The following is a 14,073-nucleotide window of genomic DNA, read 5'->3' as shown; positions in this document are numbered from 1 at the left end:
AATGTTTTTCAATGCAGTTGTCCTCCCAGCCAGACATTCACCATTAAGCATTACCAAACGCTTCAAAATGACTTGCCACCTAAAACCATCTTGAGCAATTCCTTAGCAACTGCTCTAGATCTGTAGTTAAATAGAACGCCCTTTAAAATTCGATCGTTGATGTTATGTTATGTTTTATTATGTTATGTTATGTTATGCTATGTTATGTTTTATTATGTTATGTTATGTTATGTTATGCTATGTTGTGTTATGTTATGTTATGTTATTTTATGTTATGCTATGTTATGTTTTATTATGTTATGTTATGTTATGTTATGCTATGTTATGTTTTATTATGTTATGTTATGTTATGTTATGTTATGTTATGTTATGTTATGTTATTTTATGTTATGTTATGTTTTATTATGTTATGTTATTTTATGTTATGTTATGTTATGTTATGCTATGTTATGTTTTGTTATGTTTTATTTACCTACTAGAAGATGGTTTTCCATGTTCCATAAGAAAATAATGCACGCTTGAGGTCTATAAAAGCTGCTAGTGGATGCCCGAGCCGTCAGGCGAGGGCATTCAGCTGCTTTTCTAGACCTCAAAAGTGCATTATTTTCTTATAGGACATAGGATAACCATCTTCTAGTGGGTTTAGAATATAGCATTAAAAAGTGCACAGAACTTACAAGACTCGCGGCCGCTCACGGCGTTTACAAACGCACGCAACATTGGTAAAAGTGAAAGTTTAGTTTATTCTTTTCTTTGGCGGCTTCTTTATAAATAAACCAAGATACCATTTCAATCATATTTCCTATTTATATAGTCCTTTCTCCAACTACCAAAAGATTCTCACAAAGCCGACAAATCTAGTTGAAATATTTACGCATTCAAGTTTGGTTTAGCCTACTTCAATTTCATTCAAATGAAAAATTTTCATGCGTTCGTTTCGCAGGAAGTTTTTCAAATTCGCCTCTTATTTCGATTTAAAAAGAACAAAAGTGGAGTGTTCTGTCTTCCGATTATGGCTAAAAAAAAGGTTTCTTACCTCAAAGCGTTTCTAGAGTCCGGCTTGTTTTGCTAAATAATTTCCAATCAATTTCGGGCAGTTCACGGCAAAATACTGGCGTACACAACTCCAAAGAAAAACAACAAATTTCAACGATTCTTTCTTCATCTGGCGTTTCCTTTGGCACTGTCTTACTTCCATTTAAGCAGGTAAAACGTTCCTGATAAAAAACTTGCTGCTTTAAAGCATCATTTAAACAACAAAACAAGAGAATAGAGGCGAAGTCGACGAAGTCGTTCAGCGAAATTCGACAAACAATTCGCACATCCGGGGTACCGGGCTTCTATAGTTTTCAGCTATGTTCTATTAAAAATAATGCCCGCTAGAATTCCATCGCGCGTATACAGCGGCTATATTCTAATATGTTATGTTATCTTATGTTATGTTATGTTATGTTGAAAGGCATTTTAATACCTAAAACACAGTTTTTCCTAACTTTTCTATTTTTCTTTCTCTATCCTTTTAGCCTCAAACGTGCCGTGCAACTCTCAAACTCCATGTCTTATAATGTCACTGATAAAACAAATAATAGCTTTGGACTTCAAAGGTATTAAGATGCAAATAATCGTAGATGGTTTATCAAGAGCTGTCGCTTTGGACATCCATTACAACCAGGGCTACATATTTTGGAGTGACGTAACGGAAATGAACATAAAACGAGCAAATATCGACGGATCAAGTATTACAGTCATCCACAATAACATAGGAGTCTGTGAAGGACTGGCAGTTGAGTGGAACACATCACAGTTGTATTGGACTGATAAAACAAATGGTGCAATATCGGTATCAGACTTCGAGGGTAATAACAAAACTATTCTCGTTTCTTCAAATCTCGATGAGCCAAGAGGAATTGTTCTTGACCATGACAGTGGGTAAGTCAGGGGAAGGAAACTTGCTTTGTTGGTTTTACTTGGGGAGGTTCATTTTCTTTGCTTTCGGTGGATTTTGCCTGCCCTGGTTCATAAGGGTTTTATCGAATCCCTGACCAACATCAAGGTTTCACCACATTCTCGTCCCTAGAGCCGCTAGTCCCTTTTAGCCGACAGAACCTGGGGGGCAAGGAACAAGTGGGTCTAGAGACACATGATTTGATGGGCTAGATCTTTAACAAAGGAAATTCCTTGGATGTAGGGGATTTTAAAACGGCTGATTTGATTGGTTAGATTCAAATTCTGTTTGTAAAAAAGCTCAGCCGACTTATTTCTCGTGCACAAGCATCTGCTGGCTAAGCGAGACAAGGGCTCCGGTGACGAGAATGGGTTTCACCAATTTGGTAAAAGAGATAGTATGAATATGATGTCTCCAATAATTATACCCAAAGCTTAATAGGCCATTTCCGAGTTACCCTTAGCCTCTGTTTCGAGACGAGTCTACGTGCAAAACCATTCATATGAAAATGAGTTTCACCTACAGGTCCACTTTCATGCAAATCAAACTCATTTTTATTTAAATGGTTTCGCACGTAGACTCGTTTGGAACAGAGGCAAAGGGTTACTCGGAAATGGCCTATTGCCTTACCTTGTTTTTCGAAGATGAGATGGGGAAACTGAGAAAGGGGAGAAAGAAGGGGATATACGCTTATTAATCATTGTGATATTACTACTCACTCAACAGATTAATGTTCTGGACCTCTTCGGGACAAGCTCCCAAGATAGAAAGAGCCACTTTATCAGGCACGCAACGTGTTGCCATAGTAACGTCCAATCTTCAGGCTCCAGCTGGGATCGACCTTGACAGGCGAAAGGGGCTTGTCTTCTGGGTGGATGGAGGATTAGAAAGAATAGAAGTCGTGGATTACAATGGCAACAACAGAAAACTAATTTTCCATCCAGCAAATAGTTTGCAGTTTTTTGGAGCAACTCTCCTTTCTTCGTCACTATTCGTTACTGAGTGGTCAAGAAAAGGAGTTTGGGAAGTCGTCGACGCCTCAAGTGCAGATGATGTCAGTAGTATTAATGGCGTTACGTTCGGTGGCATCGATAACATCATGGGAATTGTAGCTTACGACAGTTCCCGGCAGGTACCAGGTATGACATAGGAATATACAAGCTTAAATGCAGGGAACCACACAACGCAGAGTAAAACCGAGAACGTCTTGTTGCCGGATCTCTTTTTAGAAATGCTCGTAGAAGACGTCACTGTAAAGTGTAGAAAAACTAATTAAATTACAAGGCTGTCACTACAGCAAGGGCATTTTATAACCAACTCGACCCGAAACATTGGTTCATTAAAAGCCAGGGCATTTTAATGAACCAATATTGCGACTCTAGTAGTGACAGCCTTGCAATTTAATTAGGTTTTCTAACACTAAAAGTTATATTTTAAGCCATCTGACTGAAAGATCTAACTGATTTTCCAAATCAATTCAAATTTGAAAAAACGAACTTCTACGGAACGGATAAGTGTCAAAGATTATAGTCATTCTCGTCCCCAGGCTACTCGAGTTTTTTGTGACGTCACGAGAAGTCTCGCCGACCATGTGGCGAAAAAAAAAGGAGAGCTATAGGGACGCGAATAAAATTTATATCAGTCAGTCAGTCAGTCAGTCAGTCAGTCAGTCAGTCAGTCAGTAAGCAAGTAAGACTTTACTAAACTAGGGTTACACTAAAGTTAGATTTGTTTCTAGCCTAGGTTAATATGTTTCAACCTGAAGTTTTTCAACAATTTGCTTTTTTCACAATCCCATAATACATTTTGTTTACCCCCCCCCCCCCAAAAAAAAAAAAAAGTTTTTGCATAAGCATTGTTTTCAATTTCTCTTGGGAAGATTGTACGTCATTGCAAATCCCAAGAGAAATTGAAAACAATGCTTATGCACAAATTTTGGGGGTAAACAAGATGTATTATGGGAACGGTGAAAACAGCGAATGACAAAAAAAGACAATTTTAACTCATTTAAAAGGAATCTCAATAAATAGATTGAAATTGATTCAAGTTGTTAAAAGAGTGTTGCCTGTTGGGTTGAAACAGATCAACCAACGCTGAAAACATATCTACCCTGAAACCCAATATGATCCACAACACTAATAAAGTGGAGCTTCATTTACTGTTTTTTTTTAATAGAATTGGGATGCAGAAGAAGTGAATAAGTTGGGCTAGCCAAACACAAAAGAAAAACAAGACCCTTAACATACTGAATAAGTTCTAGATAAATCTCGGCCCTTTACCCACCTATGGTTATGGCCATAAGTCAAGTCAAATGTTAAAATATAATATGTGCAATAACAGAACGATAATGTGCGGGGTTAATATATTAAATTTAAAAGCTCTTCATAAATTCTTGGAATACATATAAAACATTAACTGCATCATTGAATAGGTCTTCGTGTGCAAAGCTTTCACGAGCTTTAATTAACATTATGTATGCCTTAAAATTAAACATTCAGCCATTTTTGTCATCTCTCGATAATATGAACCTTTCTTTCACGCTTTAGTTGCAGTGATCACGTGTCCAGCGTTACCTGCACCGTCCAATGGAACAAGACTTGGATGCCCAGGGAATGCAACAATGTATTATAATACAACCTGTCAGTTCTCGTGTAATAATGGCTATATAGGGTCTGGTTCTCAAGTAAGAAGATGTCAACAAGATGGAACTTGGAGTGGACAAAATTTCACTTGCCAAAGTACGATATTTAACATTCTGCGGCATGTTATAGTTTAACATTACTATACCTCGCATAGCGTTACGGTATTGCTATTCTTAATAAGCTATATCAGAATTTAAACAGATTTTTTAAATTCGAGTGCAGTCAAAACTTATTTCTAACGGAGACAAATAAAGAACTTCAACATGTGTTGGCCAATTAAGGAAAGCATTGTTTTTCAATCAGTTGTTATTGTCGCTTAAAAGTTTGCCTCAAACGTGTAATTTGGCTATAATCTACGATTATCTGTCACACACTGGGATCTCTTGCGTTCAACGAAACACAAACCTTCTATTCTTTTTTTTTTCTTCTACCTTCTAGTTACCACGTGTCCAGCGTTACCTGTACCTACCAATGGAACAAGACTTGGATGCCCAGGGAATGCAACAATGTATTATAATACAACCTGTCAGTTCTCGTGCAATAACGGCTACATAGGGTCTGGTTCCCAAGTGAGAAGATGTCAACACAATGGAACTTGGAGTGGACAAGATTTTACTTGTCAAGGTAAGATATAAACACTTTACGACCTATCATAATCTAAAACGAAGCATTCTAAAATGCATACAAATTAGGTGCCAGAGCTCAAACAGAATTTTTTGATTCGAGTACAATCAAAACTTTCAGTTACAGCTATTTTTCTAATGGGGACAACTGAACCAACCCCAGCATGCGTTGACAGGCTTAGGGAAGATCAGTTTTTCAAGCAGTTGCTATTGTCTCCTTAAAGTTTGCCCCAAGCGTGTAACTTGACTATGATCCACCAATATCTGTCATACCCCGGGATCTCTTGCATCCAAGGAAAGAAATCTTTTTCTTTACAGAAAACTGTTATTTTAATTATCCTAAATTATCCACTCATTACTTTATTTTCATCAATAGTTTTCAATTGCACGTCGCTGACAGTAGATCCAAGCGGTGAACTGCGCATTAGCAGTTGTGATAATCATTTTGGCTCAAAATGCAAATTTTATTGTACGATTGGTTAGTGGTTATGAGTGGCTCGTCAACAGTCACGTGCGTTGCCCCTGGTAACAAACATCTTGGGATATGGAATAACACAATTCCCACGTGTGAAAGAAAACTGGAAAAGTTAAAGTTAGACAATATAATAACACCAAAAAAAGCTTTACACCAAACATTTAGCTGAAAAATTTTTTCCTCACACCAAACATTTAGCTGTCTTTATTTAAAGGTTGTCGTCTATATAAATGCAATTTTTTAAAACTTTTGGCTTTGTTTTTGTGTTACACTGTAGTGACCACGTGTCCAGCGTTATCTGTACCGTCCAATGGAACAAGACTTGGATGTCCAGGGAATGCAACAATGTATCAAAATACAACCTGTCAGTTCTCGTGTAATAATGGCTATATAGGGTCTGGTTCTCAAGTAAGAAGATGTCAACACAATGGAACTTGGAGTGGACAAGATTTTACTTGCCAAAGTACGATCTTTAACATTTTAGTTTAACACTGTAATACCTCACATAGCGTATTGAAATTCTTAATAAGCTATCAGAATTTATACAGATTTTTCAAATGTGAATGAAATCAAAACTTATTTCTAACGGAGACAAATTACGAACCTCACATCCCGGGCTCAACATGTATTGGCTAATTAAGGAAAGCATTGTTTTTCAATTCGTTTGTTATTGTCGCTTATAAGTTTGCCTCAATCGTGTAATTTGGCTTTGATCTAAGAATATCTGTCTCACCCCGGGATCGGTTGCGTACAACGACCGAAACCTTGTAATTTACAGAAAAATGTAATTTTTGCTTGATTTATACATTCAATAAACTATTTTCATCAACAGTTATCAATTGCACGACGCTGACAGAAGATCCAAGCGCTCCATTGCGCATGAGCAGTTGTGATAATCATTATGGCTCACAATGTAACTTTTCTTGTACCATTGGTCATCGTTTAAACGGTTCATCAACCGTCACGTGCGTTGCCTCTGGTAACCAATATCCTGGATTGTGGAACAATTCAATACCCACATGTGAAGGTAAACTGAAAAAGTATACGTTTATTCAACGTAACTATACAGAAACGGCTTTTAGGGACAGCTAAAATATTATTTTTGTCTCTATCACTGAACATAAAGTTACCATCTTTATAAATACGATTTTTAATCTTGCGGCTTGTTTTGGTTTTACATTGTAGCGATCACGTGTCCAGCGTTACCTGCACCGTCCAATGGAACAAGACTTGGATGTCCAGGGAATGCAACAATGTATTATAATACAAGCTGTCAGTTCTCGTGTAATAATGGCTATATAGGGTCTGGTTCTCAAGTAAGAAGATGTCAACACAATGGAACTTGGAGTGGACAGGATTTCACTTGCCAAAGTAGGATCTCAACACTTGCGTTATATTATAATTTAACAGTTAGCGGTCTTGAATTTATAGTGAAAAAGTGGCAGAGCTCAAACAGATTTTTCGATTTGCGTGCAATCAAAATTCTCAATCGAACAGAAACAACTAAGCAACCTTAAGAAAAGAACGGTTTTTCAGTTTCTTGCTATTGTCCCTTACAAGTTTGCCCCTAACATATCGCTTGTAATTACATGTAATTATTTATTGTATTCTATATTGTATTAATTTTTTTTTGTGGTAAGCTTGAAGTTTAGACTACCAATAAGGTTTACGACGAATGAATGAATGAATGATTTGGCTATGATCTCTGGGGAACAGAAACAGAAACCTTTATCTTTATAGATAGTTAGTTTTAATTATCCCCTTGAATTATTCATTAAAAGAATTATTTTCACCAACAGTTATCAATTGCACGTCGCTGACAGTAGATCCAAGCAGTCCATTGCGCATGAGCAGTTGTAATAATCTTTATGGATCAGAATGTGATTTTTCTTGTACGATTGGTCATCGTTTGAATGGCTCGTCAGCAGTCACGTGCGTTTCCCCTGGTAACCAACACCCTGGGATATGGGATAATACAATACCCACGTGTGAAGGTAAACTAAAAAATTCTAAGTTAAACAATTTATTTGTCTCATCACAAAACATTAAGCTGTTATTCACTTAGGGGTTACAATTTTTATAAATTGAACTCATTATGTTATGGCTCTGTTTTGGTTTAACATTGCAGTGATCACGTGTCCAGCGTTACCTGCACCGTCCAATGGAACAAGACTTGGATGCCCAGGGAATGCAACAATGTATTATAATACAAGCTGTCAGTTCTCGTGTAATAATGGCTATATAGGGTCTGGTTCTCAAGTAAGAAGATGTCAACACAATGGAACTTGGAGTGGACAGGAATTTAGTTGCCAAAGTACGATCTTAACACTTTGTGATATGTTTTAGTTTAATCTTATAATACCCTGTACAGCGTTCTGTCGATTCTCACTAATACAAATGAGGTGTGAAACACCCTGCGCATGAGCAGTGGTGATAATCATTATGGCTCAAAATTCAAATTTTATTGTACGATTGGTTATTGGTTATGAGTGGCTCGTCAACAGTCACGTGTGGTGCCCCTGGTAACCAACATCCGGGAGTGTGGAACAACACAATTCCCACATGTGAAGGTAAACTGGAAACGTTTGAGTTTTGACAATGTCATTATATGGAAAACGGTTTTCAGTGACAGCTAAAATATTGCTTTTGTCTCCACACAGAATATGTGAGCTGTTCTTTTTTAAAGTTCTTATTTTTATAAATTCGATTTTTAAACTTATTTCATGTTTTGGTTTAACATTGTAGCGATCACGTGTCCAGCGTTACCTGCACCGTCCAATGGAACAAGACTTGGATGCCCAGGGAATGCAACAATGTATTACAATACAACCTGTCAGTTCTCGTGTAATAATGGCTATATAGGGTCTGGTTCTCACGTAAGAAGATGTCAACACAATGGAACTTGGAGTGAACAAAATTTCACCTGCCAAAGTACGATCTTTAACATTTTAGTTTAACACTGTAATACCTCACATAGCGTATTGCAATTCTTAAAAAGCTATCAGATTTATACAGATTTTTCAAATGTGAATGCAATCAAAACTTTTTTCTAACGGAGACAAATTACGAACTTCAACATCCCGGGCTCAACATGTATTAGCAAATTAAGGAAAGCATTGTGTTTCAATCAGTTTTTATTATCGCTTATTAGTTTGCCCCAAACGTGTAATTTGGCTATTGATTTACGAATATCTGTCACACACCGGGATCTTTTGCGTACAATACGACAGAAAACTTGTAATTTACAGAAAAATGTAATTTTTCCTTGAATTATTCATTCAATAAATTATTTTCACCAACAGTTATCAATTGCACGACGCTGACAGAAGATCCAAGCGCTCCATTGCGCATGAGCAGTTGTGATAATCATTATGGCTCACAATGTAACTTTTCTTGTACCATTGGTCATCGTTTGAACGGTTCATCAACAGTCACGTGCGTTGCCCCTGGTAACAAATATCCTGGATTGTGGAACAATTCAATACCCACATGTGAAGGTAAACTGAAAAAGTATACGTTTATTCAACGTAACTATACAGAAACGGCTTTTAGGGACAGCTAAAATATTATTTTTGTCTCTATCACTGAACATAAAGTTACCATCTTTATAAATACGATTTTTAATCTTGCGGCTTGTTTTGGTTTAACATTGTAGCGATCACGTGTCCAGCGTTACCTGCACCGTCCAATGGAACAAGACTTGGATGTCCAGGGAATGCAACAATGTATTATAACACAAGCTGTCAGTTCTCGTGTAATAATGGCTATATAGGGTCTGGTTCTCAAGTAAGAAGATGTCAACACAATGGAACTTGGAGTGGACAGGATTTCACTTGCCAAAGTAGGATCTCAACACTTGCGTTATATCATAATTTAACAGTTAGCGGTCTTGAATTTATAGTGAAAAAGTGGCAGAGCTCAAACAGATTTTTCGATTTGCGTGAATTCAAAATTCTCAAACGAACAGAAACAACTAAGCAACCTTAAGAACAGAACGGTTTTTCAATTTCTTGCTATTGTCCCTTACAAGTGTGCCCTAACATATCGCTTGTAATTACATGTAATTATTTATTGTATTCTATATTGTATTAATTTTTTTGTGGTAAGCTTGAAGTTTAGACTACCAATAAGGTTTACGACGAATGAATGAATGAATGATTTGGCTATGATCTCTGGGGAACAGAGACAGAAACCTTTATCTTTACAGATAGTTAGTTTTAATTATCCCCTTGAATTATTCATTAAATGAATTATTTTCACCAACAGTTATCAATTGCACGTCGCTGACAGTAGATCCAAGCAGTCCATTGCGCATGAGCAGTTGTAATAATCTTTATGGATCAGAATGTGATTTTTCTTGTACGATTGGTCATCGTTTGAATGGCTCGTCAGCAGTCACGTGCGTTGCCCCTGGTAACCAACACCCTGGGATATGGGATAATACAATACCCACGTGTGAAGGTAAACTAAAAAATTCTAAGTTAAACAATTTATTTGTCTCATCACAAAACATTAAGCTGTTATTCACTTAGGGGTTACAATTTTTATAAATTGAACTCATTATGTTATGGCTCTGTTTTGGTTTAACATTGCAGTGATCACGTGTCCAGCGTTACCTGCACCGTCCAATGGAACAAGACTTGGATGCCCAGGGAATGCAACAATGTATTATAACACAAGCTGTCAGTTCTCGTGTAATAATGGCTATATAGGGTCTGGTTCTCAAGTAAGAAGATGTCAACACAATGGAACTTGGAGTGGACAAGATTTTACTTGCCAAAGTACGAACTTAACAATTTGTGATTTGTTTTAGTTTAATCTTATAATACCCTGTACAGCGTTCTGTCGATTCTTACTAATACAAATGAGGTGCCAGAACTTAAGCCATTTTTCGATTTTAACGGGGAAAACTAATCACACCTAGCATGCATGCCTTGACGGAAGCATTATCCTTTAAGCGGGCGACATTTTCGCATATAAGCTTGCTCCTATTTGTACTGTCCTATTTTGCTCCTATTTTGAACTGTCCCGAGTGCAAGGAAAGAAACCTTTTCAATTACAGAAAACTGTTTTTTAAAATATTTCTTTGAACTGTTTATTCATTTAATTATTTTCACCAACAGTTATCAATTGCACGTCGCTGACAGTAGATTCAAGCGGTACACTACGCATGAGCAGTTGTAAAAATCATTATGGAGCACAATGTAGCTTTTCTTGTGCAAAGGGCTATCGTTTGAATGGCTCGTCAGCAGTCACGTGTGTTGCCCCTGGTAACCAACATCTGGGAGTGTGGAACAATGCAATACCGACATGTGAAAAAATATCCTTAAAGGAAACAGAAGAATCCATCCTATTGGAAGTTCAAGACCTTGATGTCAAAAAGGTAGTTTTTTTAGTTATAAGTAAGTGATAATTGCTACACTGTTAACCTGACCACTGAAAACAATGAGTGTTTTAGGTGGGATTTGAATTCACAACCTGTCACTGTTCTGCCGTCTGAGATACAAAATTCATGGTGGGAACAGTGTGTGAGTGAATCCCATTTGGTCTTACATGTGTACTTTCCTGTAACTAGCTTGCCTGACATATATTTACATGTAAGGAACAAAAAGGAAAGGGTGAAAATGGAGGATGAAAGTGGTTTGATTCTACATCAGAGACCAGGGAAGAAAAGGCACAAGGCCATCTTGTTTTCTGATCTATTAAAAATTTTATCTAGAAACAATTTGGTATGATATTCCAATATTCACAAGACGTTGCGTTTCCTTGGCAACTTTATCTTGACAGAGTTACTTTCCCTGGCCCTTTTTATTACAATATATTAACTTTTTTGCAATACACTTTTTGTGCCTTGGTGATGTAAGCTTACTGGTTTAAAACCCTTAGTATGAATACTTAGAAAAATACTTAGTTTTAATTGTTACGATTTGAACTGCCGTTCTGACTTTTGTCAAATAGCTTACTGGTTTCGCCTTCCTTTAAAATATAATACTGAAATCATACCACAAGCTTTTCCCAACTGACTCCATTGCGATATTCCCTAATACAGTCTACTCTATCTAAACGAACATCTTCGGGACCGGCTCCAACTTCCCGTCTTAGAGTTTGAAAAAAAAACGGAAGGGATGGGACCAACACAGGTGTCCGTCTTACAGAGGTGTCCGTTAAGAGAGAGTTGACTGTACATTCTTTTTAATGTGATGGACTTTTCGTTTGTTTTTTTTTTCTTGTGTTTGATTAGTGGAACAAACAAATGGAAGATGACTTTAAAACAGAAGTTGCAAGAGTGGCTACAGATTACTGTACTGCTGACGGAAACCGATGTCAATCAACTTCAACAAGGTAAATAAAAGCAGGAACACCAACAACTGTAAATAAATAGTGTCATATATGCGTAATAGTTTCTCACCGATGATTTAATCTCGTTCAAATGCATGATGAAAAAAAAAAACAAAAACTAGTAAGCGCGAGTTTGTGAAAAACGGGGGTCCTGTATATTTTCAATATAATAAACGTACAATATATAAACAACTTGAATAATCAATGCAGTACAATTACTTAGATGTGGCCACTTCTTACAATTACTAGTAAGTATTTTGTTTGAGCCTTACTAGCATCTTAAGGTCACCCCTAAGCAAAGGATTGGATTATTGTCATAGGATTATGTTTCAGGTTGCAATTGACATGCCACAAGTAGCAACTAACATGTCCGGCAACGTTGCGATAAGTAGAGCATTGTGACGCAACTGTTTGTTGCATTGCAGGTTACATAAATAAGTTATTACAAGTGATTTTTTTTTCGAAACTGGCAATGCAAAACAAGTTGTAAGAAAAATTGTTCCGTCTTATATGGCCAGAGGTGTTAATATTTGGCGCTAAGCTATTTATTTTTTTTTATCCTTGTCTTTGTATCTTGTACAGTTCCCGTCGAAAGCGTTCCTCTAACAACCTGGTATTTTCAAAGAATATGGTTCACATTCTCCCGGAGTATCCAAAGCAGCTCTCAAAAGATCCTCTCATTGCGCAGTTGGCTTTTTACTTAAAATCTCCCCAAAGGCTCTCAGATGACACTGTTCGTAAAAATGTCCTTCAAGCCATCGTGAAGAGTGATGTGTCGAGTATTGGAAGGTCGATGAATGGCACCATCATGAGTGTCAAGGCTTTGTTCTCAACCAAGGATCCCACAGCAAAAAGTGATGAGAAATCCAAGTCAATGACCGCCATTATTATAGGAGCTTGTGTGGGTGGTGCTTTATTACTGGTTGTCGTCATCGTTGCTGTCGTGTGCGCTTGCAAGAGACGTAGCAGGTGAGAGGACATCAAACGCAAATGAATGTTATCAAGTTAGTTAAATAAGAACCATATCACCCAGGTGATTTGCTTCTAGTTAAGTCTAATGTTGTCAAACCCTCTCCCTGTCGCTCATCAAATTCCCCGAGCCGCTCCTCTTACATTCTTTATATATAAGAACATGCAAAATTTGGCTGAGCTGAGCCTCTTTTTTAGCTATTATGTGAACTTATTTATTACGTGTCATCCTGGGTAAATAAAGTTTGATTGATTGATTGATAGCCCATACATTTTCTTGGTTTTTGGAGCGAATCTCAGCCTCAACGTTCTGATAGAAATGGTTCTTACAAAAAAGAGCATATTTACTGTAAGTTATGTCTCCGATGACCAGGGACCTAGCTCGCTGCTTAGACTTCCCTATTGGCTGATTTTAATGAATTTACTCAGTTTTGTCATTAACGATCAGTGTCTGTATACTCAGTGTATGTCACTATTTTTTTTTCAAAACTCAAAAGCAAAAAAGTTAGCTTTAATTACTCTGGCCAATCACAAAGAACCCAGACAATCCAGTGAGCCAGTGAAAAATAGAAGCAATAAATGAAGCAATGAAACTATGAAGCCGGAACGAAGCGCGTGAAAACTTGAGCGAGTCACGATTGATTTTGGTTTTAGTTATGATTGGCTGAGGAAGAGGCGTGAGATTTTTAAACCAATCACTAAGCTTAGCAAAGCAAAACCAAAGCAAACGCAAATTACTTTCGACATTCAAGTGAAAACCGCTCCATCTGTCGCTGTTGTAATAAACGGGAGCGAAAGGTGGCATCGAGGGGACGAAGATGACACCAGCTAGCTATTTTGCGTGACTTACTGTTTCGGCACTCAAGCTTATGATTGCGTTATTTGTGTTCTTGTTCTTATTTTTGCTTTAATCAGTGCCGTATAAATAATAATTAATAATGATTATTAATACACGTGTTTTTATTTCTTAACATTCACTGACCGAAGTTCAAAGAAGATGGTCGACCTCAAAAGTTACAGCAACGCTGCTTACGTTGGTAGTACTTATTACATCACATCTGAAGGACAAGTCACTGAAAT

The 14,073-nt window shown here is 37.2% G+C and overlaps 3 protein-coding genes across 4 annotated transcripts in view; all 3 read left to right on the top strand.

The window, feature by feature from the left end:
• The window catches only part of LOC144628981 (CUB and sushi domain-containing protein 3-like), a 732,439-nt gene that overhangs the window by 648,822 nt on the left and 69,544 nt on the right, over positions 1 to 14,073 (top strand). The window lies entirely within an intron of this gene.
• Positions 1 to 14,073, top strand: part of LOC144629002 (low-density lipoprotein receptor-related protein 2-like) — a 118,437-nt gene that overhangs the window by 52,089 nt on the left and 52,275 nt on the right. The gene's annotated exons all lie outside the window — the stretch shown is intronic.
• LOC144628751 (P-selectin-like) lies at positions 1,613 to 12,999 on the top strand. Its single transcript, XM_078486871.1, has 15 exons — positions 1,613 to 1,929; positions 2,672 to 3,084; positions 4,498 to 4,683; positions 6,518 to 6,712; positions 6,871 to 7,056; positions 7,485 to 7,679; positions 7,814 to 7,944; positions 8,431 to 8,500; positions 8,988 to 9,182; positions 9,341 to 9,526; positions 9,952 to 10,146; positions 10,281 to 10,466; positions 10,809 to 11,068; positions 11,927 to 12,027; positions 12,607 to 12,999. Exons 1-15 carry the CDS (start codon positions 1,613 to 1,615, stop codon positions 12,995 to 12,997), a joined length of 3,207 nt encoding a protein of 1,068 aa, XP_078342997.1. The 3' UTR covers positions 12,998 to 12,999.

Source organism: Oculina patagonica, chromosome 10, assembly GCF_052425735.1.
Source record: "Oculina patagonica isolate OP01 chromosome 10, crgOcupat, whole genome shotgun sequence".
In the NCBI taxonomy this organism is placed as follows: Eukaryota; Metazoa; Cnidaria; class Anthozoa; order Scleractinia; family Oculinidae; genus Oculina; species Oculina patagonica.
The sequence above is the reverse complement of the archived record's forward strand: the minus strand, read 5'-3'. Positions and strand labels throughout refer to the sequence as shown.

Coding starts and splice junctions, on each gene's coding strand:
- LOC144628751 (XM_078486871.1), top strand. CDS start 1,613: ATGCAAATAATCGTAGATGGTTTATCAAGAGCTGTCGCTTTGGACATC. Junction 7,680..7,813: donor TACAATACCCACGTGTGAAG/GTAAACTAAAAA, acceptor TTAACATTGCAG/TGATCACGTGTCCAGCGTTA. Junction 10,147..10,280: donor TACAATACCCACGTGTGAAG/GTAAACTAAAAA, acceptor TTAACATTGCAG/TGATCACGTGTCCAGCGTTA.